Source organism: Eptatretus burgeri, chromosome 1 (genome assembly GCF_056783735.1).
Source record: "Eptatretus burgeri isolate ZD-2024b chromosome 1, Ebu_testis_v1, whole genome shotgun sequence".
Lineage (NCBI taxonomy): Eukaryota > Metazoa > Chordata > Myxini > Myxiniformes > Myxinidae > Eptatretus > Eptatretus burgeri.
In genome coordinates, this window is record NC_140961.1 from 25,633,432 (window position 1) to 25,657,031 (window position 23,600).

Consider the following 23,600-nt stretch of genomic DNA (forward strand, 5'->3'; position numbering starts at 1 on the left):
TCGCCTCCCGGCTTGTATTTATTTATTTCTGTCATTGTGATTTGACCCACCTTCACCTCTTCCTGTACACCGTCCACACACCTCGTCCCGCACAGCTTGGAATTTCAATGCCACATCATTGCCCATTGTCTTCATGTCTGCCTTCAACTCTGCCAATCCCTCACACGCGTCATGTCTTAAGCCATCGCCCATCCTTTTTGATTTCGCTGTCCCTCGTTCATTTTTTTTACACATCGCTTCCGACCAGAACTCCATCTTTGCCTCATCAATCTCATCTGCAAGATCCCACTGTGTTCTTCACAAAGAGTCGGCGAGCTGTCACCAGGACCGTGAATAAATTCGAAATTCCTGCTCCAACCTACAGGGGGAACTGAATCAATGGCACAGACATGCCCCCCCTAACCCTAACCCAGCAACCTTGTGCTGTATATGAAAATAGAAGTATACGTAGTACACTTCATTTATTATCCTGTGATTCATCACGACGGGATTTTGAAATGTCGTTTAAAAAAATTAATAAACTCCTCCAGTCAGCGGATGTATGAGACGGTTCAGTAATTGGGTTTGGTTTTATAGGTATGACTGAATACAAAACAGGTGTTTACATGGGGAAGTCTGTCAGTAATGTCATGGTTTCATGAGTGAGTCCATACGTGAGCTTTCACGAGGAAATCGGAACGTGAAAAGATGCTGAGAGTGCATTGAGGTAGAACTGTCCATCGTGATGTGTGAGGATTGCTGAGGACGCTAATCTCCGCTCTTTGTCCATCCTCCGTGGATGCTCGCAGGCTTGTTTTGTCATCTTCATCCTATGTCTCCTTCCTTTCCCTCAACCCCATTTATTCTGCGCATGTTCGCCATGACGGTGTTATGTACTGCTGCTAAGGACGGAGACAAAGTCCGTTCACTTTTTTTATTTTTTTTATTTTAATGTCCAGTCCAGCGGAAATCTCCGGCCTTTCGAGGATCGTGAAGTTTGTGTGAAGGTGGTGGTTCGTAACACTCTGTGAACGAACCAGTTCTTCCTCATCCCTTGTTCGGTAAACCTGAACTCATCAACAATAACGACAACAAACCGCTATCGATACACATGAAGAAGAAGAAGAATCTTTTTACCCAACCGACCCCGCGCGTCTTGATTTTTCCTTTTTTCTCCCTTCGGCGTTTGGTTCGTTTGACTCTTTTTTCACTGTAACCGTCCAGACTCGTGGTTTTATTACTTTACACTTCATTCGTTCGTGCAGTAGTCATGCGATATATTATTTATCATTACGAACGTATTGGATGTGCTTTTCTGTTCGCCAAAGGTTGTGGAATGTGTAAAGTTCGAGTTGTATGCAGCCCTAGGCCTTGTCGGCCTGGTCTCCACATGCTGTGCCGGAGTGTAGTTCTCTTCTTCTTTTGCATTCCATGTTTTACATGATGTTCTACCTCCTGTAAATATACATTCCGATTGTCGGGGAAACTACTTGGGTGATTGTGGTTGTCTAATGATGCCGATCTCTCGTTTAACAGGTGACGACCATCTCATTCCAACATGCAGAACGACGTGGGTGATTTCGTGGACCTCTACGTACCTCGAAAATGGTGTGTGGTGTGTGGTGTGTGTGTGTCAGATCTGTCTTTATTTTATTTTCGGAAATTTCAAGGGGCCAACCCGAATTTAGGTTGATATTTATGAGAAAAAAAAAATGAAAAAAAAATTGTAGAAAATGTGAATTTGTTTTTTTTTTTGTATTTTCATGTCAGAGATATTTTTCATGAAAAATTTTCTGTGCTTACTGGTTGGTTCGAACGTGAATAACACGAAAAAAATGTTTTTTGATCCCCCAAAAGTGTTACATATGTCCCGAAACGTGGCTCAAAAATGGGGAAATTTTCCATTTTTAACATGAAATTATGTCTTGTTCTTGTACTGTCACAGCTTGTTGTACGTATGAGATATTTATTGTTTAGATCTGTTGTATTGTCTGCTCATTACTCCATTGAATCACTGAGTCCGTCAGTCAGTGACTGACTGACTGCCGTCAATTTCAGGTCTGGTATCCGGTCATTCAGGCATTTCGCAAAATTGCCTTTCGTGAACTAATGATAACTATTCTCTCGTTTCAGAATATATACTGAATTCAGACCTGACATTGTTAAAGCGAATGGTTAAACATTCCGAAATGAACGTTGATATATTGTTGCGAATCTGGAAGCCTTGAGCACTCAACATTCAGGTCCTAAAGCTCAGTTATTTTGATAAGTGAATGTGGATAGATAGCTCCCTTTCCCTAGTCTAATGGGTGAATAAATGTAAATGCGCTGTGAGTTACTTTGATAGTCAGGGTGTTCTTTCGTTTTTACACCCCTCATAACTACGACAATGCCAGCATCACCTTCACCTCGCTTTGGCCGACGCCATAGCCTACGTGCATGCCAGCACGTACGTGGGTGGAGCCCACGCAGAATAATATTCCTCTGCTGCCTGTTTGGTGGGCAGAGCCCACACAGAATAATATTCCTCTGCCTGTTTGGTGGGCGGAGTTCAAGGATTGGCCTCGTGGCGGCCCCCGACCAATCAGCATGCTACAGGTGGGGTGACCGCTGCTCGGCCAATCAGATCCCGCAACAGGGAGAAAGGGGTCCGCGTGACGTCACCACGTCCCCGGGCCAATCGACGAACTTGCTGTGCGTTTTGGCCAATGACAGGGCGACGAGCAATTCTGCGTGCCAAAACCGTCCAGTAAGGGAGAGCGGGCAGGGCAGGGTGCGGCGCATTCGGACCAAGTTCCTCTTCCTCCTCCTCATGATCAAGAGCTTGAGAGACACCATCCCCCACGAGAGCCGAGGGGGTTGCGCGCCATCCCTGCCGACAACACTAAGGGAGAGATTAGGAGATCCTGCCACCGACAAGAACGGGAAGGGGTGCGTGCCGTCTCTCTGCTGATACCGAGGAGAGGTTTTTGTTGGCGGCACGGGCGCTGAGCGGAGCTCGGGAGGCCGCTTGTGGCTCGCTCGTGACTGGATTCGAATCAGCTCTAAGACCACACGAGGTGGACAGATCCGAGACAGGTTCTGGCCTTCAGCTCGCCTTTCCATCCGAGCTGGAGGCCTCAATGGAGGCTGTGGGCACCGTTTCTTTTGGGTGTGTGTGCGTGTGTGTGTGTTTGTGCCTCCAGTGCAGTAAGTAGTCATTGTATAAGTGCTCTTGGCTGTACATATGTGCTTCGCTATATTGGGATAACTCTGCTTCTTGCGTGCCCCCCTGCCCCATTATAAACTAGAGGGGGAGCACTCGGTAGTGTGCAAAACGTCCGCCGCCAATACTGTTGGGTCACTTAAGTGAACCTGATATCCTATTCATTGTAGGTCAAAACGGATCAGTCTCTACTGAACCACGATTGAATAAACTAAACTAGATTGACACACACGTAGAAATGCCAAAAAAAAAAATCGAAATTTTTTTGAAAAAAAAATGTTGCAAAATGTTTTTTTTTTTTCTCTAACAATTTTTTTGGGGGGGGGGTTGGAAATCACTTAAAAGATGTAGACACGCAAAAAAAAAATTCAAATATTTTTCAAATAAAATCGAAATTTTTTTGAAAAAAAGCTGAAAAATTTTGTTTTTATTTTTTATTATTTTTTTTATTTTTTATTTTTGGACCAAGTCCAAAATCGAATGGCATACCTAATCCCCCCACCAAGTTTCGTCGAAATACGTCCAGGAATTTTTTCCGTAATACTGTTCACAAACAAACAGACGGGTGAAAACAGTAACCTCCATCCATCTTCGATGGCGGAGGTTAATAAACCAATTTGTTGAATGTATCTGTTCGTTTTTGTATTTCTTTTATTGGTTTAATACTGTATATGTTGGAGATTTAGCCAGGTTGTTGTCGCTGTAAAGTGACATTTGGACCGAAGGAAGCTCGGTGACCGTCCGCTCGGGTCGCACACGGTTCGAGCACGCTAGTGGCTCGTTCTGTACGGGCGCCGTCGAGGGTGAATTTCCCCGGTAGTTTGGACGACGTGGGTATTTAGGTAAATTGAAATTGGCAATTGACCCTACCCCACGTGGTCGACCTATTGGCGAACTTCGGTCCGATAAGGGACCCGTCGGCTCTGGAGTTATCCGGGGTGATGACCTATAAATTCCGGGTGATCGGTGGAGCCGACTCTACTGCTCCATCAAGCAGTCATGCTCGCAGCCGATACCCGGCCCCTCAACAATATCTAAGGCAACGGTGAAAAGTTGCTGGGACAGCTGTGGTATTTATCGGTAGAACTGATACCATTATGTCTATTTGACTGAAACGTGTCAATTAAGACAAAATAAAAATATCTCAAACTCTAAAAGAACTAGAGGGGGAGCACTCGGGAGAGAGCAAAACCTCCGCCGCCAGTACTGCTGGGTCACTCAAGTGAACCTTATATCTTATTCATTAAATATGACGTCAACAGTGCTCACAGTTATAGTTCTTTTCTCCGACATTTTTTTTGGGGGGGGAGGGGGTTGGAAATCACTGAAAACATGCAGAAGTGCAAAAAAAAAAGAAATCGAAATTTTGTTGAAAAAAAAGTTGCAAAATATTTTTTTTTTCTCTAACAATTTTTTTTTGGGAGGGGGGGTTGGAAATCGCTTAAAACATGTAGAAATGCAAAAAAAAAACAAAAAAATTCATATATTTTTTCAAAATGGCGGCCCATTGCATTTTGGACCAGGTCCAAAATTTAATGGCATGATCCTTGGACCATACCTAACTTGGTGGGGGGACCATACCCCCCACCAAGTTTCGTCGAAATCCGTCAAGGAGTTTTTCCGTAATACTGTTCACAAACAAACAAACAAACAAACAGAAAGGGGTGAAAACAGTAACCTCCATCCATCTTCGATGATGGCGGAGGTTAACAAGACTATGACGATGATGAAGCACCGAAAGAGCTGTTGTTCACCAGAAAGATATCATGCGCCGAAAACTGGAAGATTTCGCATCTCCGAGAAGCAGAAGTTTTTTTTTGATGTACTGCATTTGAACTCTGACTTTCTGCTCAAAGACCCGGATCAATGGGAAACTGAAGATAGTTTCTTACAGAGCCGTACTATCGTCAGCAAACTGAAAGTTGTGAATGACTGTGCAGAGCGTGGTGTAGCCCTGGCGACTGAGTACCACAGTCTTAATACGTACGATGAGGAGCAAAAGCAGTACCTATTACAAGCGGTAACTGATCACCGAAAACGATTCCTGGACTGTAAGAAATCAACTTTGAACAAGTGAACTATAGCTCTTGTCCCTTCTGTTCAGTCTCTGTCTGCAAACTGCGGAGTTTGAAAAACGCAAAAAATACATAAAATCTTGATTTTTTTTTTCTTTTTTTTTTTTTTAAGACGTTTCAAGTTTCACTGAGATGGACTGGAAAAATCTTACCCACTTCAACAATATTCTTCTGCAGTATTTCAGATTTTAATGCACCAGAAAACATCATACATTACATGTTCATGTCATTTTGGCATAAGATTAAAAAAAAGAAAAATATAAAATGAATTTCTTTTTTTTTCAAATTTCGATAGATGGCAGCAACCCCTAAAATATTTTTTTTCGGGTTCCGATTTTTTTCTCTTAAATATCAACCTAAATTCGGGTTAGCCCCTTGAAATTTCCAATAAAAAAATAAACCAATGTCACCTGCAGGGTGACCCGTATCTTGCCAAAAGGTGACCACGTGTGACTTCTTTAAGGTCACACTGAGGTGAACAGAGCTGCTATCCACCAGGAGTGACTCCTTGAGGAATATCTGCCTACGAGAGATTCCGATGAGAATCGTTCTCCAGAGTAACCATGAAAAATATGCTTTTGCCTCATAACGTCACCAAATGATGTCATAATGTCTCAAGCTTGACATATCTAGAAAGCACTCATCGAGGTGTTCAATTTGAGGTACTACACGATATGGTTCCTAAAAGTTGAAAATTTGACCTTGGGGTCAAATATGTTTGACCTTAGGAGTTAACCATGAAGGTCAAGGCCAATCGCCACCAAAAATTAATCAGCTGAGCGCCAGACCATGAACTATATTCCCATGAAGTTTGAAGACGATCCGATCAAAATTACTCAAAAAATAAGGGTTTCATCGACTCCCCTGATTTGCGACAAAGTGACCTTGACCTTCAAAATTTTATGCGCTGAAAGGGACCTCGACAGGCCTCTGATATGCGAAGTTACAAAAATTTCCAATGATAACTGTGCTCTGCAGAGCGATTTATACGTGATTACAGACAAACAAACAAAAAAAACATATGAAGGTCAAGGCCAATCGCCACCAAAAATTAATCAGCTGAGCGCCAGACCATGAACTATATTCCCATGAAGTTTGAAGACGATCCGATCAAAATTACTCAAAAAATAAGGGTTTCGTCAACTCCCCTGATTTGCAACAAAGTGACCTTGACCTTTGACCTTTACCTTCAAAATTTTATGTGCTGAAAGGGACCTCTATAGGCCTCTGATATGCAAAGTTACAAAAATTTCCAATGATAACTGTGCTCTGCAGAATTTTTTTATACGTGATTACAGACAAACAAACAAAAAAAAACGTACAAGCTTACTAGCATATCTTGCAAAAACTTTGTTTTGGCAAGATAATAAGGACAGGTGTGTGTGTGTGTATACACATGCTTGGGTTCTTGCATTAGGAATTATGTGGATTAGTAGTGAGGTGGGGGGGGGGGGACATTGAAGAGATGAAGTTTGAATGTGCCAGACTGCTGTTTTGTTTTGTCAGACATTCTTCATTGTTGATATGAATGAATAAGAGGGTTGGTGGGGTCAGTGCTGACTGTCATGATGTGCTTGCTCCTATGATGAGTATCATATACCATGATAGGTTTACATTTGTAAAGAATATGATTTTTGTTTTGGCCTCTGTCTCCATAAAAAGGAACCGACAGCGGTCCATGGCTTGCCATCGCAAAGCAAAGTTCAAATGCTGCAAAAAGTTCCACCAGGAATGACCCAATATCAAATTGTAGTTTTTTTTTTTTTAACCTCCACCACCCAAGGTGTGAAGGAGGTTGTGTTTTCACCCCTATCTGCCTTCTGAATATATTTCATACTTGTGGGCAAAATTGAAGATTTTTTTTTTTTTCAAGTATATTGGTCAGTCGATTTTGTTATTCTCTCTGTCTGTTTGTCTGTCAATCACCCACAGGTCACTATTCTAAACCGATTGTCATGAAACTTTACCAAGTCGTGGAGAGGTTGTCTCAACTGAGAAGCCTGTTTATTTTGAGGTCGAATTTCTAAAATCGTCAATTTTCATCCGATTGACGACATTTGAACAGAATTTGCATATTGGGTCACTGAGTTTGCAAACAACTCTTTTTGAGGTCAAAAGATGAAAGGTCAACTTGAGGTCAAACTTCTAAAGCCATCAATTTCAATCTGAAAAATAATTTTCATCCGATTGACACGAGCTTTGATTACGATTGTCAATTTTAATTTTATGCCTGGTGTTGGCTTAATGGTTAGGGTGGTGGGCTTAGGATCCGAGGATCCTGAGTTCAAAATCCCACTCGGCTGTTGAATTAATACCAGGTGGGGTTGACTCTGCCTGTCATCCTTCCGAGGTCGGCAAAATGATTGCCAGCATGCTGGTATCCTGTGTCGGAGTGGCGACCCGTCCAGAATTGTACCCAATAGCCAAGGAGACTGCTTAGGCAGCACCAACGCTCTGCACAGAGTATGGTCCCAGTGGATGGATGGATTTTAATTTTGATGTATCCATAGCAACCTTTGGAAAGGCGGTGAATTTTGTAAGTATCGTGCTCCGCACGTCTTTTTCTCGTTTGTCTGTCTGTCTGTGTGCAGGATATCTCAAAAAGTTGTGGACCGACCCGGATGAAATTTTGTGGGCAGGTTGGGTGTGTGATAAGGACGAACTGATTAGATTTTGGTGAAGATACGGATCCGGCTACGAGAGATTTTTTTTAAGTGAATCTTCATCATTGAGAGATGGGGCTAAACTGATTATATAGCACGATATCTAATAACGTTGTGGATGGATTTGGATGAAACTTGGTGGACAGGTTGGGGGTGTGACCCCGACTAATTGATTCGATTTTGGTGAAGATCCGAATCCGAATCTGGATACGATAATTATTTAATTTTAAAAGTAATTCTTTACCATTGAGAGGAGGAGATATAGCACGATATATCTCAAAGTTGTGGACAGATTCGGACGAAACTTGGTGGATGAATTGGTTACGTGACGAGCACGAGCCATGATTTGATTTTTGTTCATGTCTGGATCCAGATCCGACCTATCGGTGGGATACAAAACGTAAACTGTTCAGCGTGGCGGAGGTATGCTCTCCACCGAGCACCGTTCTAGTTGGTAATGTGACTGTGTAGTGCATGTTCTGCGTTCTACATTTTGAAATGTGAGGAATGGATATTATCCTTGAGTTTTAACTGAGTATCACATTTTTATTTTCAATGCACGTTCTTCACTGTTCTGTTAGTTTATTTTAGTGGACAAGTCATCCATCAAAAGTGTTTTTGGCAAAGTGTGTATGGTTGTTTATTGTGGCTTGTGTAAAAATAAAAAATATAATAAAGATGGTACGAACATATTGAGAAAGAAAGCTTCGTCATTGTTAACATTTTTATTTATTGATTTTTTTTTTTTTTTTAATGCACATTAATGTTTCTTCCTTTAGCTCGGCGAGCAACCGTATTATCTCTGCGAAGGATCACGCATCCATCCAGATCAACATTGCTGAGGTACTTTGTTTTGATGTGTGTTATGTTGTAGTAATAACAACTTTTCACTCACTGGGGTAGTTTTCTTGGATTTTCCACTTTCATTTGTACTTTTGACCCAGAGGAAGTTTTGTTGCTTATGATGTTGCTTTTTTTTTCAACCCTGTGAGTAAAGGTTGTATCTGCATACATAAAATGGACCATTGATTTTTGACATCTGGTCGTCTTCTTTCATAGACAGCATATGGCTGTGGGTATAGCTTAATTTGCTGGGCCATGGCTGTGTCGCTGATGCAGTGCTTCTTGTAGGTTAGAGTAGGAATGTGGAATTTGGCCATGTTGCCGGCGATAGCTCGCCTACTCTCTACGAAGGACACTGTGGGTTTCTTTAACGTCCACCAACTGATGCCGGTTTAATGTCTATCCAAGGGACGGTGCTCACATTGATGAATCGCCCTGCCTATGAAACACAGCGATGACAGTTTCTCGCTGGGTCGGGATTCGAACCCAGGCAAGACAGTTTAGAGGCGTGTGTGTGTACCTCTAGGCTATCCTTGCAGCTCATTGACATCTCGTGATGGTAGAAGGCCATCAACTGTTTGTTTTGATGTATTTTGTTTCAGGAAGGCATCTTTCTTTTACATGTGTTTTGTCTGCAGCTTGATCCCATCACTGGCCGTTTTGGTGGTCAGTTCAAGACCTACGCCATCTGTGGTGCATTTCGGAAGATGGTGGGTAGATGATTGGCATGATTCTTTGTTTTTATGCAGTTGTTACCTTGCCAAAACGAAGTTATTGCAAGATATGTTAGTCAGCTTGTATGTTTTTTTTAATTTTTTTTTTTTTTTTTTTTGTCGTTCATCACGTATCGATCACTCTGCAGAGCACAGTTATCATTGGAAATTTTTGTAACTTCGCATATCAGAGTCCTATAGAGGTCCCTTTCAGCGCATAAAATTTTCAAGGTCAAAGGTCAAGGTCACTGTCGCAAATCAGGGGAGTCGACGAAACCCTTATTTTTTGAGTAATTTTGATCGGATAGTCTTCAAACTTCATGGGAATATAGTTCATGGTCTGGCGCTCAGCTGATTAATTTTTGGTGGCGATCGGCCTTGACCTTCATGGTTAGCGCTGGAGGTTGAAAGTTTTTGACCCCAAGGTCAAATTTTGAAATCTTAGATACCATATCGAGTAATACCTCATATGAAAGCGCTTGATAAGTGCTTTCCAGATCTGTGAAAAGTTTGACGCTATGACGTCATTTGATGACTTCATGATGAAAAAACGGATTTTTCATGAAAATTTTATTTCCTCAGTTCTCATCAAAATCTCTTTATTTCATGTACAACGGTCCTGGAGAGATACCATTAACCGTACGAAAATATAAAGGTCAAGGTCACAAAAAGGTTAAGCATCAAGGTCGACGAAACCCTTATTTTTTGAGTAACTTTTTAATCGAATAAATAAGTCATGTTCACATTTTGGCAAGATACTGGTCACCCTGGGGGTGACATTGGTTTATTTTCCTGTTGATGGAAATTGCTCAGTATGTCATGATGGAACTTCATGTTTCTCACTTGTCCAGTGTTTTCTGGCTAAGTGCCATGTTCACCTCTGCCTGCAGAGTGGTGTGAGTAAGTCACTGCAGTGGCAAGTGCAATAATTTTGTTTTGTCTGCTTATATTTGGGACGATATAATTGATGTGTTGCAATGTTGATGAACTCGGAAATCAGAAAGAGGACGAAGCCACTAGGCCAATCAAGCCATGTCATTTCCATGTTCTTGACAATACTGAGATCACACTGCCATTGCTGTAGGCCATTCCATCCATCCCATACATTGGGACCATACTCTGTACAGAGCATCGGTGATGCCAAAGCAGTCTCCTTGGCTATTGGGCCAATCCTGGACAGGTTGCCACTCCAACATGGGATACTCAAATGGCTTGATCATCCCAGCAAGCTGGTACTCATTTTGCCGACCTCGGAAGAATGACAGGCTGAACCAACCCCACCTGGTATCAATTCAATGGCCAAGTGGGATATGAACTCTGGACTCTAAGATCCCAAGCCCACTATCCTAGCCATTAAGCCAACACCAGGCATTGTCAGCCATTCTTTCCCCATAACTATAAAACAGTTATTAACAGAGTGCTCCCTTCCACTCATTTGTTTCCTCCCCCCTCCTTGTGGAACCAACTTCCACATCCTCTGAAATCTCATTCTTCCCTCCAGGTCTTCCAGGCAGCTGTTCACTACCATCTCAGATTGTCCCCAATCCAAAGCTATGATGTTGTTTTGAATTTTTGAAAACTTTTATTTATTTTTTACCCTTGTTCACCCCAACCCAATCCCTCCTCATTTCAAATTTGCAGTTTTCTCTTTTGGAAGCTTCCTTCTGTATCCATCTTGTCCATCTCGTGCATCCTCTCCTGTCCCCATTCCTCCCTACACCCATTGCTTGTCTGCCTTCTGTTTTGGCCTTTGGCTCTGCTGTTGGTGTTCCCCCCTCTCTGCTATTCCTTTTGTCCTGTTGCATCCTGATCCGTTCATTGTACTTGTACTCGCTCTTTTACGAGCCTTGACTGTATCCAAAAAATAAAAAAAATTCCTAGTTGAGACAATAATCAAAATAAAGACCAATTACTGCACCGTAGTCCAAAGAAGGAAGACACACGCACACGCACACGCACACGCACACATACACATACACATACACATACACATACACACACACACACACACACACACACACACACACATACACACACACACACACACACACACACACACACACACACACACACACACACACACACACACTGGTAGGTACTTAAAAAAAGCTATTTTATTTGAAGATATAACCTTAACTTATAAGCAATTTACTGATTTCCCAACTGCCCGGATCATCAGCTGGGCACCGTTTTTCATCGAGGTTTTGATCCTTTCAACCCAGAACCTCTCCAAACGACGGATCCACAACCCTGATCGCCGGTCCACATCAGTAGATTATTCAACATCAATGGACCCACAACTTCAAAGTTGTGTCCAGACAGTTAAGTCAACACAGCAACGCAATATCATTTTTCAAACTTATTTAATTATTAGTTTTATTTAAAGTACTAGTACGTGCCCGCACATGCGTGCCGTACGTGCCCGTACGTGCAAAAAAAAAAAAGTTTAAAACTGCGTGCCAGAAACAACTACACAGGCCGTTCCTTCGCTCTCGCGTGCCCGTACGTGCAAACCAAAAAAAAACCAAAAATCTTTCAAGCAACCACACAGGACGTTCCTTCGCTCTCGTAAACGACGACTGGATTGGGGCATTGTGTTTATCTATAAATGCGCATAAGGGACATTTTCACAAAAGCGGGTCAGGTAACGTAAAGAACAAACTCAAAAATCAACTTTCTTTGATATTCTCGAAATAGTGCTTGAACCCCTTATAAGGCCTAGAAAAATGTTCAAATGATGTCAGCAACGCAGGATCACCATAAGGCCTAGAAAAATGTTCAAATGATGTCAGCATCGATTACTACATACGAATAACTTTAATCATACATCACTTTATATGATAATATATTAAGCAATAAACACATTACCTTGTAAGCATGTCCATTACACAGCACCTCCTTCTAACCATAGACTCAAACTATCATGAACAACAAATTATTAGCATTGACCTCATAACCTTATCCATCAATCCATTGGGACCATACTCTGTGCAGAGCGTTGGTGCTGCCTAAGCAGTCTCCTTGGCTATTGAACACAATCCTGGATGGGTCGCCACTCCAACACAGGATACCAACAAGCTGGCACTCATTTTGCCAACCTCAGAAGGATGACAGGCTGTCAACCCCACCTGGTATTGATTCAACAGCTAAGCAGGATTTGAACTCTGGATCCTGGAATCCCAAGCCCACCACCCTAACCATTAAGCCAACACCAGGCTACAACCTTATCATACCAATATTAAGCTCCCTCCCACTTCTGCCGATATCCCTGAACCCCTCCATTTCAATTGCTTCAAAGTACTGTCAGACCCCGCTATTTGCGGGGGATATGTTCCTTGAAAATTATGCGAATGGTGAACACGTGAATAGCAGAGCATTGTTTCAATGTAAAAAGGGGGGATAAATACCCGGCGGTTCGTGACCCATGAAAAATACCACGAATGTTGACACTGCGAATTTCGCGCATTGTGTTTCAATGGGAAAAAGGTGGATAGGTTCCTGGCAGATCCTGGTTTGTCGGGAAGCTTAAATATTTAAAAAATCTGTTTTGGCTGCGAATGAGCATGATTACAGTTTCATAAAAAATTCTTATAAATTATAATAAAAAAAAGACAACACCAAGTATCGTTTCCAATGTTAATTGAAGGAATGCAATTTAATAGTTTATTCAAGGTGATTAACCAACCGTACTGTAAAACAACAGCAGGTAGCGTTCTTTGTTCCCAGCTCCTTCACAAACATTGACACTGTGTACAAAATAGTCAAACTCTCCACTCCCCTCATTAAATCATGAGTACATATTATAAGCAAAGTTCCCAAGCACAAAACTCTTTTCCTAAATAACTCTGGAGCTGTTTATAACAAGGGGATAACTTCAATAAAATGATGATTTTGAAGATCGTTTAAAATACAATCCAGATGTTTAGTGCTATTGAAGCAGTTTTATACACCACCCTATTTAACATGCTCAAGTACAGCACTGCAAAACTGGACGTTCTTGGAAGTATTAAGAAGGCAATTTGTGTTCTACAGTGTTCAATTTAAGTGGAATAAAAATTGTAAAAGTCATAGAATTATATTAATTCTGTGTTTTACCGCTGTTTATGCAGTGTCTTTTACACCACCCTAGCCAACATGTTACATTAGTTCCTCGTGCCTGTTGTTTGTCCTTTATATCATCCTTATAAACAGTAAGCTTCCTGTTTGGAATGATTTGCAATTTTGTTTGACTGCCAGAAAGGCAGATAAAGTATGTATATATATATATATATATATATATATATATATATATATATATATATATATATATATATATATATATATATATATATGTATATATACATATATATATATATATATATATATATATATATATACATATATATATATATATATACATATATACATATATACATATATACATATATACATATATACATATATATATATATATACATATATATACATATATATATATATATATATACATATATATATATACATATATATATATATATATATATATATATATATATATATATATATATATATATATATATATATATATATATATATATATATATATATATATATATATATATATATATATATATATATAATCACTCCTCTGAGTATATGCGATTGGGACAAATTCAGACAAAGTACTGTTAAATGGCAGGTTTGTTTTCCAATTCATGTTCAAAATATAACATTCAATTTAAATGAAATTGTTCCACAATCATAAAATTATGTTTGCGGACAAACAAACAAACAAACAGATCGACGGATGGACTGTCGGACATGAACCAGTTGTTTCACCCTGCTTTTCTCTTTGCGTGCACATAGTAGATATATTCCATGAAATTTTAATCTTCACTCATTAAAGTTATTAATTTTCTCCAAAAAGGTGCAGAAAGCCCTGTGAACTGTTAAAGGGTAGATTAAACTGTATGAGCAAACATCAGAATATTTGAACAATTATATTAAACAAGTGAAGAAACCTGTACATGTTGACTCATTAGAATTACAGACGCATACATTCCCTTTTAATTACGGCTGCACTAATTCTCCCAGCCTGACCTCCCCGGGCAATGAATTGTTATTATTATTTTTTGCTTTCTAAAACCTTCCCGTGCACAGTCTGTGTACAACCACCATCCAGGGAATCCTTAACTTAGGTAAGTGTTCCATTCCCGGGACCTTTACATCAGTTGAATTTCATAGAGTTAAATCTGAAAAAAGATTATATAATTAATTGAACACTTACATGTACAGTACCAACATAGGAGCGGAAAACGGAATGCCAAAAGACAGAGGAGGGAGACTGAAGGATGGACCTACTCTAAGGAAATTGATCCGTATAGAACCTGAGAAGAAGAAGGGCGTAGCAACTCGGAGATTCAAAGCTTTGCAGCTTGAGAGGGTAACGTACTCTGTTCGGTGCTCGATCAATTATTATTCACATGAACACGAGTCTCATCTCGTCCTCTGCTCTCGTCCGTCCCTTTTGAGTCCTTCCCTCTGTCATTCCTTATGCTTTCCCTTTGCTCGCTCATGTTCCTTCTTTCACTCCTTCACGCTTTGCCAATTAATTTATTGTCACACCTTTCAACTTCGTCATTCATTCTTTCCTGCAACATCCGTCTCCATCCTTTTGTTTTCTTCCTCATTTATTTGCCTTCTGCCCTTGCACGCCTTCAATTTCACGTTCCCACGTCCAACAGCTCCGTCGCTGGAGACGCAATAAATACACGCCACGAGTGACGGCACAGCTCCATGGGGGAAACACTGGTGCCATGGCTGTTTGAGGTCCACCCTGACCCCCTACACATGTAAATACAAGTAGTGCCAAACTGGGCCGTATGTAAAGCAACGTAAAGATGTAAATAATTGACGCATCTCAAATTATATATTTTAATTGGCGCTTACCCCAAAGTTGAGTTTACGCAAGTCGACCTTACGTAACCCGAGGACTGCCTGTTTTCTCAACTGATTCCATCCAGCGGTTGAGGAGTGCATGGAAGTCAAACAAACACCATTTTGAGTTGTAGTGTGATAACAGTGTATTACTTCAAGCAGATTTTTATTTTGTTAATTTTGTTTCTGGGCAGTTCCATAATTTCGGACATACATTTTGGACACATTATTAAGATACCACAGACACAAAGATTGAGAATATGAAACTTTTATTTGGCCATGATATGACAAGTGTTTAGTCGAAAACAAGTAACAATGAAAAAATAGTGTCAACACCTTAATGACCTTGGACTAATTAAAAAAAAAATACCATGTGTTTGGACGTACACAGAAAAAATGCATTTTCTGACTTCATAAGTTCAATTAAAAATTTCTGTGAAGTGTGCAGATTTTTTTCAAAAAAAGTGCATTTATAATTTACAATTTTTGAACAGCTTGTACAATTCGCTTCAAAATGATATATAATTTGTGCTGATAATTTCATTTTGAAATATTGACTTCCTGGTTGACAAATTTATGGAACTGCCCTTCTGCTTATCCTGCTAGGGTGAATCTGATGATTGCATCTTGAGGTTGGCTAAGGACGATGGCATCATCCCAAAGTAAGCAATATTTTGGAGCTCTTATTTACTTTAATATCTTGCATTGCCTTTTTTTTCCCCCCACTGTTTTCAATTAATCCTCCCTCCCCCTCCTCCCCCCCTCCACTTCATATCCTCCCCTTCCAGGAACATCTGAAGAATTTGTGATCATCAGAAGAAATGGAATAAATTTCAAACATTGCATCTTGTGTGAAGTGTTTCTGTTTTGCATTTTATTTTATTACCTCCACCACCGAAGGTGAAGGATGTTACGTTTTCACCCCTTTCTGTCTGTTTGTTACTTGCAAAATCGAAGCTTTTTCAAGTATATTGGTGAGTCGATTTTGTTATCCTGTCTGTCTGTCTGTCAAAAGGTCAACATCGGCCAAAGGTCAACAACTACTGTGGTTTTTCTAAAAGCCTCAATTTTCATCCGATTCACTTGAAATTTGAAGATGATTTATATTTCAAGTCACTGAATTCAACCACTAATTATGTTTGGGGTCAACTTGGACCAAAAGGTCAGCATAGACCCAAGGTCAACAACTAAGGCCCAAGGTCAACACCATATCCCAATATGGTGGAGGAGGTGGAGGTTGGGGAGCATTTATGAGCAAGTGACCATAATATTGTGTGTGCAAAGATTCTGTTGAGAGTTCAGGATAGTAGGGTAAGGCTGTTAGATTTCAGGAAGGCAAACTTTGAGGGTGAGGAGAGAATTTGGTGATGTAGATTGGGAGAGGCTAACAACAGGACAATCGACATCAGAAAAATGGGAAACCTTCAAGGACCAAATGTGCAGAGTGCAGAGTAAGTACATTCCAATAAGTTGTAAAACTAGAAACAGAAAGAGACCAGGGTGGTTGAGCAGTGAGATAAGGAACGCTATTAAGGAGAAGCAGAAGGCATTTATTAGTCTTAAAATAACAGGACTGGAGTTACATTTATATCACTATCAAAGTAAACAGAGGCAAGTATGAGTATCACTATCAAAGTAAACAGAGGCAGAGGCCAAAAGAGAGTATGAGAAGGACATGACTAAGAATATTAAACATAATTGCAAGGCTTTCTTTAAGTATATCGGGGGGAAAAAGAACAGGTTAGGACAGGTGTGGGCCCATTGAGGAATAGCACCGGGAGAGTGGTTCGTGATGAAAGTGAGATGGCAGGCTTATTAAACAGGTATTTTTCTTCAACTTTTATACAAGAACAGTCAGAAGAATTGCCAATAGCTGAGAGTATCTATTGAAGAGGTGAGGAAGGGCTTTTACAGAAGATCCAGGTTGGAGTGGAGGAAGTAAAGGAACAGCTAGGGAATCTAAGAGTAGATAAGGCTCAGGGTCCCGATAATATGCAACAGAGAGTATTGAGAGAGGTAGCTGAGCAGCTAAGTAAGATGTTCACAGATATTTTCAAAAGCTCACTGGAGTCAGGATAGGTACTGGAGGATTGGGGAGTAGCAAATGTAACACCACTAACAAAGGATCCAGAGAAGAATTGGGAAATTATAGACCTGTTAGTTTGACTGCAGTTGTGGGAAAGGTGTTGGAGAAATTAATTAAGGACCGGATGAGGAACCATTTAATCCAATACAAAGTAATTAAAGGTAGTCAACATGGGTTTACCAAAGGTGGTTCCTGTTTAACAAATATTTTAGAGTTCTTTGAAGCAGTGTCTTATTGGGTGGATGAGGGAAAGGCAGTGGACGTAGTGTATCTAGACTTTAAGAAGGCATTTGATGAGGTACCACATCGGAGGTTGTTGGCCAAAGTGAGGGCTTGTGGAGTGGCTGGTCAGGGAGCTAATTGGATTGCAAACTGGCTTCGTGATAGGAAGCAAAGAGTGGCTGTGAGTGGGAGGATGTAAGTGGCGGGGTACCTCAGGGATCAGTACTTGGACCATTACTATTCATGATTTACATCAACGATTTGGATAGTGGGGTAGAGTAGGCTTTCCAAATTTGCAGATGACACAAAGCTTGGAGGTAAGGTGGATGGCAGAGGAGGTGGTGATCAGATTCAGGAAAGTATTGATACTTGAAAAGATTGGGTAAATGATTGGCAGATGGAATTTAACCTGAGCAAGTGTAAGGTGTTCGGGATGGGAAAGAACAATGAAAATAGAGATTACAGGATGTAAGGGGTAATTTTGGAGCGTGTCACACAGGCGAAGGATGTGGGGGTGGTAATAGATACGGGAGGTAAGGAGGCAGCCCGATGCCAGGCAGATTTGAGTAGAGCAAATAGGGTTTTCGGTTGTATTCGGAGGGGGGTCATTTATAAATCAAAAAAGGTGGTGTTAACATTGTACAGGAATTTAGTGAGACCACATCTAGAATATTGTGTGCAGTTTTGATCACCACAGTTCCAGAAGGACATAGATTCCATAGACAAGGTTCACCGTAGGGATACTAGATTGATTGCCAGCCTAGCTAGACTCACCTATGAGGAGCGGCTGAAAGAGACGGGGCTTTATTCACTAGAAAGGAGGCGGTTACGAGGAGATATGATGGAGATGTTTAAGATAATAAAAGATGTAGGTAAAATAAGTGCGGATGAATTATTCAACAGAATAGACTATGATCGAACCAGGAGCCATGCCTGAGAGTAAAGAAGAGGAGAGTTAAGACTGTAGTAAGGCAGGGGACTTTTACTCAGAGAGTAGTTAATGCATGGAATGGTCTCCCTGGAAAGGTGGTGGCAGCAGAAACAGGAGATAAGTTTAAATTAGAATTAGATCGGTACCTGGAAGTTATGGAGACAGAGGGGTAACAACATGTTGATAAGACTTTTAGGTAGTTTGAGTGTTGATGGTGATTGTGTATGGAGTGCTGTTGGTGGGGGTCTTGTTAAAGGGGGTTGTGTGGTTGATGTGTGTGTTTTAACCAAGGCCATGTCCCCTCCCCAAGAGGAAGAAAAGGTGGGAAAAAATTACAAGAATTTTTTTTTTTTTAATTCCATTAATTAAAAACTTTTTTTTGCATTTTTTTCCTTTGATCCTGTGTCGATGGTTTGGTGTGGTGTTCGCGCAGGCATGATGGGCTGAATGGCATCCACCTGTGTTGGATTTCCTTGTTCCTATTTCTAAAATCCTCAATTTTCATCCAATTCACATGTGTATGTATATGTATATATGATATATATATATATATATATATATATATATATATATATATATATATATATATATATATACATATATATATATATATATATATATATATATATATATATATACATATATATTGTATACCTTGTCGAGGCTCGTGTGAGAGCAACGCACAGCAAGGGGGCATGAGATAAGAGGGACGGGAGTGGGAGGGACAAAACAGTGGGGAACAGAGACATCAGATCTGTGGAAGGGAGAGGGATGGGGTGGGGAACATGGGGAATACAAGATTGATATTACAGGGACTTTCAGGAAGGAAAGCAGGGAATTTGAAAGAGGTGGAATTGGGTGGATTATCGGGGGTAGAAAAGATCGAGGAATTGGATGGGGGATGATAGGTGGTGGTGAACAGCTGTTTTGAAGGCCTGGAGGGAAGAATGGGATTGAATAGAGTGAGAGAGTTTATTCCAAAGGCAGGGAAAAAGATGAATGAAAGTGATCTACATTTAAATTTTATAACTGCAAAATTGTTTCATCGTTCTTAACCTAGACTTTACTGCCCCCAGCCGTGCGATATCGAAGTATTCGCTTCTTGTTGTTATTATTATTATTTTTTATTATATTATATTTTTTATTATATATAATTTTTTCCCTTTTTTTAATTTTAAGTGAAATTTTTAAAGTGATTCTTCACCATTGAGTGATAGGGCAAAACTAATACAGTCATGCGCCGCATTACGACGTTTCGGCAACGATGGACCGTATATACGACGGTGGTCCCATAAGATTATAATGGAGCTGAAAAATTCCTATCGCCTATTGATGTAGTCGTCGTAGCGCTGCCAGTCATATAAAAGTACAGTATAGCACGTACAATTATGTACAGTACATAATACTTGATAATGATAAACAACTACAGTGTGGACCCCGTTGTAATGCGATCGTTGAGGTCCATAAAATGTCCGTGAAAAAACTGGGGTTTTTTCTGACAACCTGACAGCCCTAAATCAGGATTCAAGAAAATCACTGTTCACACTCACCCAATGTTGACCTAACATCCTAAAACACAGTTATTTTCACCCTATTTGACCCGATTTTTGCACGTTTACCTTCTCGCAAGTAAATTACCTTTGAGGTAAAGAATTCCGCGAATAAATCGTTGTTACAGTCGAAATTAAAACAAAGCACAATCGGTGAAGTCTATATGCCAATTAATCGCATCCTGTTTGTTAATTCCTCAAGACCCTGAAGATTGAAAAGTCACTGAACACCCTTTGGACCCCTTACACCCTTCAGACAGATGAGACAGCTTAGACCGTCGACCACCTCGATCACTTGGGCCTTCTTGTATCACAAATGAAATTTCAAATAAATATAATATTACAATTATATTTTTAGAAAAGAACTGTTTGTATTATGATGGATGTAAATCATGCCAAGACAGCAAATCTGTGATGTCAATCTCTGCACCGTGTGGCAGGGCGAGCGTAGCGAGCCGATACACTCGTTTATATAGATTTTGGGGACTCAAATGGTGAAGAGTGTTTATAAACATGATGCGACAATAGATCTGGCAACGATGTCATGGCCATCATTTTTGCAGGGCTGCAGTATCTCAAAATTTCACCACTGCACGGAGGAAAATGTATTGGGAGTTGACAGGAACATCAAACTGAGAAATCGAGCATTGATGAAACGGTTTCAGGATGCTCACCTTTGCACTGAGCATCGACATAATACACTTGTTCGTCTGGCCGTGCGCAACATTCCTTTCCACCCATTGGTTGGACAGTTAGCCTAACACCACACCCAATTTTAAATTGAAAAATCGTAGAGCTGCCATGTTGATGTTATACGAAACCAGATATCTTCTGAGTTGTCATATTGACAATCACTCTGCCCACCCTTTGAGTTTTCCATTCAGTGTAAAATGGTCAAAGCGACTGTTGAAAGGATCATCAAATATCGAAAGGTTGGAGCCGATGGGCGTTACGGGTGGTGTGAAGGTCACAGTACTTATAGGTCTCGGCGATTGAGGCAGCGGACTGTTATCGATTACACCACCTGGATAACTGGCATTATCTCGAGCAGGACTTTTACCGCGTAGGTTCTGCAGGTCCTTGCTATGATTTCTGACTTTTCTTTTGAATTACTCAACCAGGGACAATAGAATCGATGTTATTATGAAGGTCTTTATCTGAGGACTTCCAGAAATTTCGCGTGATTGTGAAAGGAAACATCCATCATTTACTTTTAACAATGTGTTTATATAACTACATATGCATCATGAAAATAATTGACTTGGGGTTATTTATTGGTGCAATTCGGCTGCTCATGGTCACGAGGGTTAGAAATTATACGGGGTTTCTTTTATTTATTTATTTGTCTACATTGTCAAGGCTCGTAGGAGAGCTTAACGTCTCATGCCTCCCTTGCTGTGCAAGAGGGGCTGGAGTTGGAAGGACAAAACAGTGGGGAACAGAGACACTAGGAGATCTGTGGAAGGGAGAGGGATGGGGTGGGGAACATGGGGAATACAAGAGGGACATTACAGGGACTTTCAGGAAGGAAAGCAGGGAATTTTGAAGGAGGTGGGTTTTGGGTGGATTAATAGGGGTCGAAAAGATCGAGGTTTTGGATGGGCGAAGATAAGAGGTGGCGGTGAACAGCTGTTTTGAAGGCCTGGAGGGAAGAATGGGATTGAAGAGTGGGAGTTTATTCCAAAGGTGGGGAAAAAGAGGAATGAAAGTGAAGGTGAGCAGTGATTCTTGATTTCAGTAGTTTTGCCAGAAGGGGGTTGCTGGCGGACTTTGATTGACCTGTGGAAATATGGTCAGGACAAATCACACACAGCAGGGGGGAGGGGGGGCGAGACCGGAGAGGAGATGGTAGAAGACAGGAAGACCACCAACCTGTCTGCGGTGAGAGAGTGAGGGGCCCAAAGGCTCAGCCTCATCGCGGGAGATGCAAATGATCCGAAATGCCTTGGTTTCCACAACGTGAAGCCGAGAAAGGTGGGAGGCAGGATCACCAGTCCAGAGGGGAGAGCAGTACTCCATCAGGCTGCGGACGAAAGCTTTGTGTGTGGTCAGGAGCTCAGGTGGGCTGAGGAAGGAGTTGGGGGGGGGGGTTTAGGAGTTGGGGAGGGGTTGAGGAGTTGGGGGGAGGGAGCAGGGTTTTTGAAGCCTTGTTGGGGGGTGGGAGTGGAGAGGATTCACATTTTTACATTGTGTGGATGTTCCACGTGTCGATGCTAGTTTATAACATTCAAATATCTTTGAAACTGGGCAGGTCTATCGGTGTTAGTATCTACCAACTTTAATTGGAAAAGCTTGCCAGTTGTGTTCATGTGCAGTTATTTATCACAGCAATGATGTGGCAATGGACGTTTTGGTTGTTCTTTAGGTCATCTCTTCGAGTATGACCTAATAATATTGGTGTTGAGAGGAGAGGTGACGATCTGTCCGCCATTAGTGATCCTGATAGAGGTCGATGAGACGTACACGATGGTATGACTTTCAAGGTCACCGAAGGTCAAGGTCACGAGGCCTTTGAAGTTGCGAAAATGACGATTTTCAAATTCTATCTCCTCCGCCATTTCTCAAGCAATCTTGAATTTGATTGTGGCATATGAATCTATGGGACAATATCTAAAATTTGATCGGGCCGGATTTTCGATATTCGCTTTCGTTTTCGTGTCACATGACTTCAAAGTTGGCAAAAAATGCGAAAATTACGATTTTCAAAATCTATCTCCTACATTTCTCAAGCGATCTTGAATTTGATTGTGGCATATGAATCTATGGGACAATATCTAAATTTTGTCGGGCCGGATTTTCGATATTCGCTTTCGTTTTCGCGTCACGTGACTTCAAAGTTTGCAAAAACTGCCCTACCTTCAGGAGGTAGCAGAGATGAGAGGAGATAGCAGAGATTTTCTGGCAGAGATGACCGTCACTTTTTTTGAAATACCACCTGAAAGTGGAACCATGAAAACATTTTAAATTTCTCATCAATATTTGAGTTGCTATTGGTGCAACCTTTGGTTCAGGTTCATGTGTATACCACTGGAATCAACAATCAGTCTTTGCTGAAATATATATATATATATATATATATATATATATATATATATATATATATATATATATATATATTTTTTTTTTAATTTACATTAAAAAGCTTTTGTACATCACATGCAGGGTAAAGTCATTGATAAACATCAATCCACTTTTCCATGAATTTCAAGGACATTGACTTACATTGAACAACATGCATGCCAATTGAACTTGGGAATTCCCTGAATCAGGAGACGAGGGTTCAGATGTGCTGCTTAGTCGACAAACCTGAATGTGCATAATCGTTTTACCTTTGCTTGCTATATCGTGAGCAATGTTGCATTTTGCTCCATTTTATCTTGTTATTGTGAACTTTAAAATGGTAAAGATCAGCTGAGA

At 40.7% G+C, this 23,600-nt stretch overlaps 1 protein-coding gene across 1 annotated transcript; it reads left to right on the forward strand.

The window, feature by feature from the left end:
- The first annotated feature begins 1,083 nt into the window (after nucleotides 1–1,083).
- Nucleotides 1,084–16,237, forward strand: RPS21 (ribosomal protein S21). The gene is made up of 6 exons (XM_085875894.1): nucleotides 1,084–1,168; nucleotides 1,516–1,587; nucleotides 8,702–8,765; nucleotides 9,404–9,475; nucleotides 16,001–16,056; nucleotides 16,183–16,237. Exons 2-6 carry the CDS (start codon nucleotides 1,538–1,540, stop codon nucleotides 16,190–16,192), a joined length of 252 nt encoding a protein of 83 aa, XP_085732020.1. The 5' UTR covers nucleotides 1,084–1,168; nucleotides 1,516–1,537; the 3' UTR covers nucleotides 16,193–16,237.
- The last annotated feature ends 7,363 nt before the right edge of the window (nucleotides 16,238–23,600 follow it).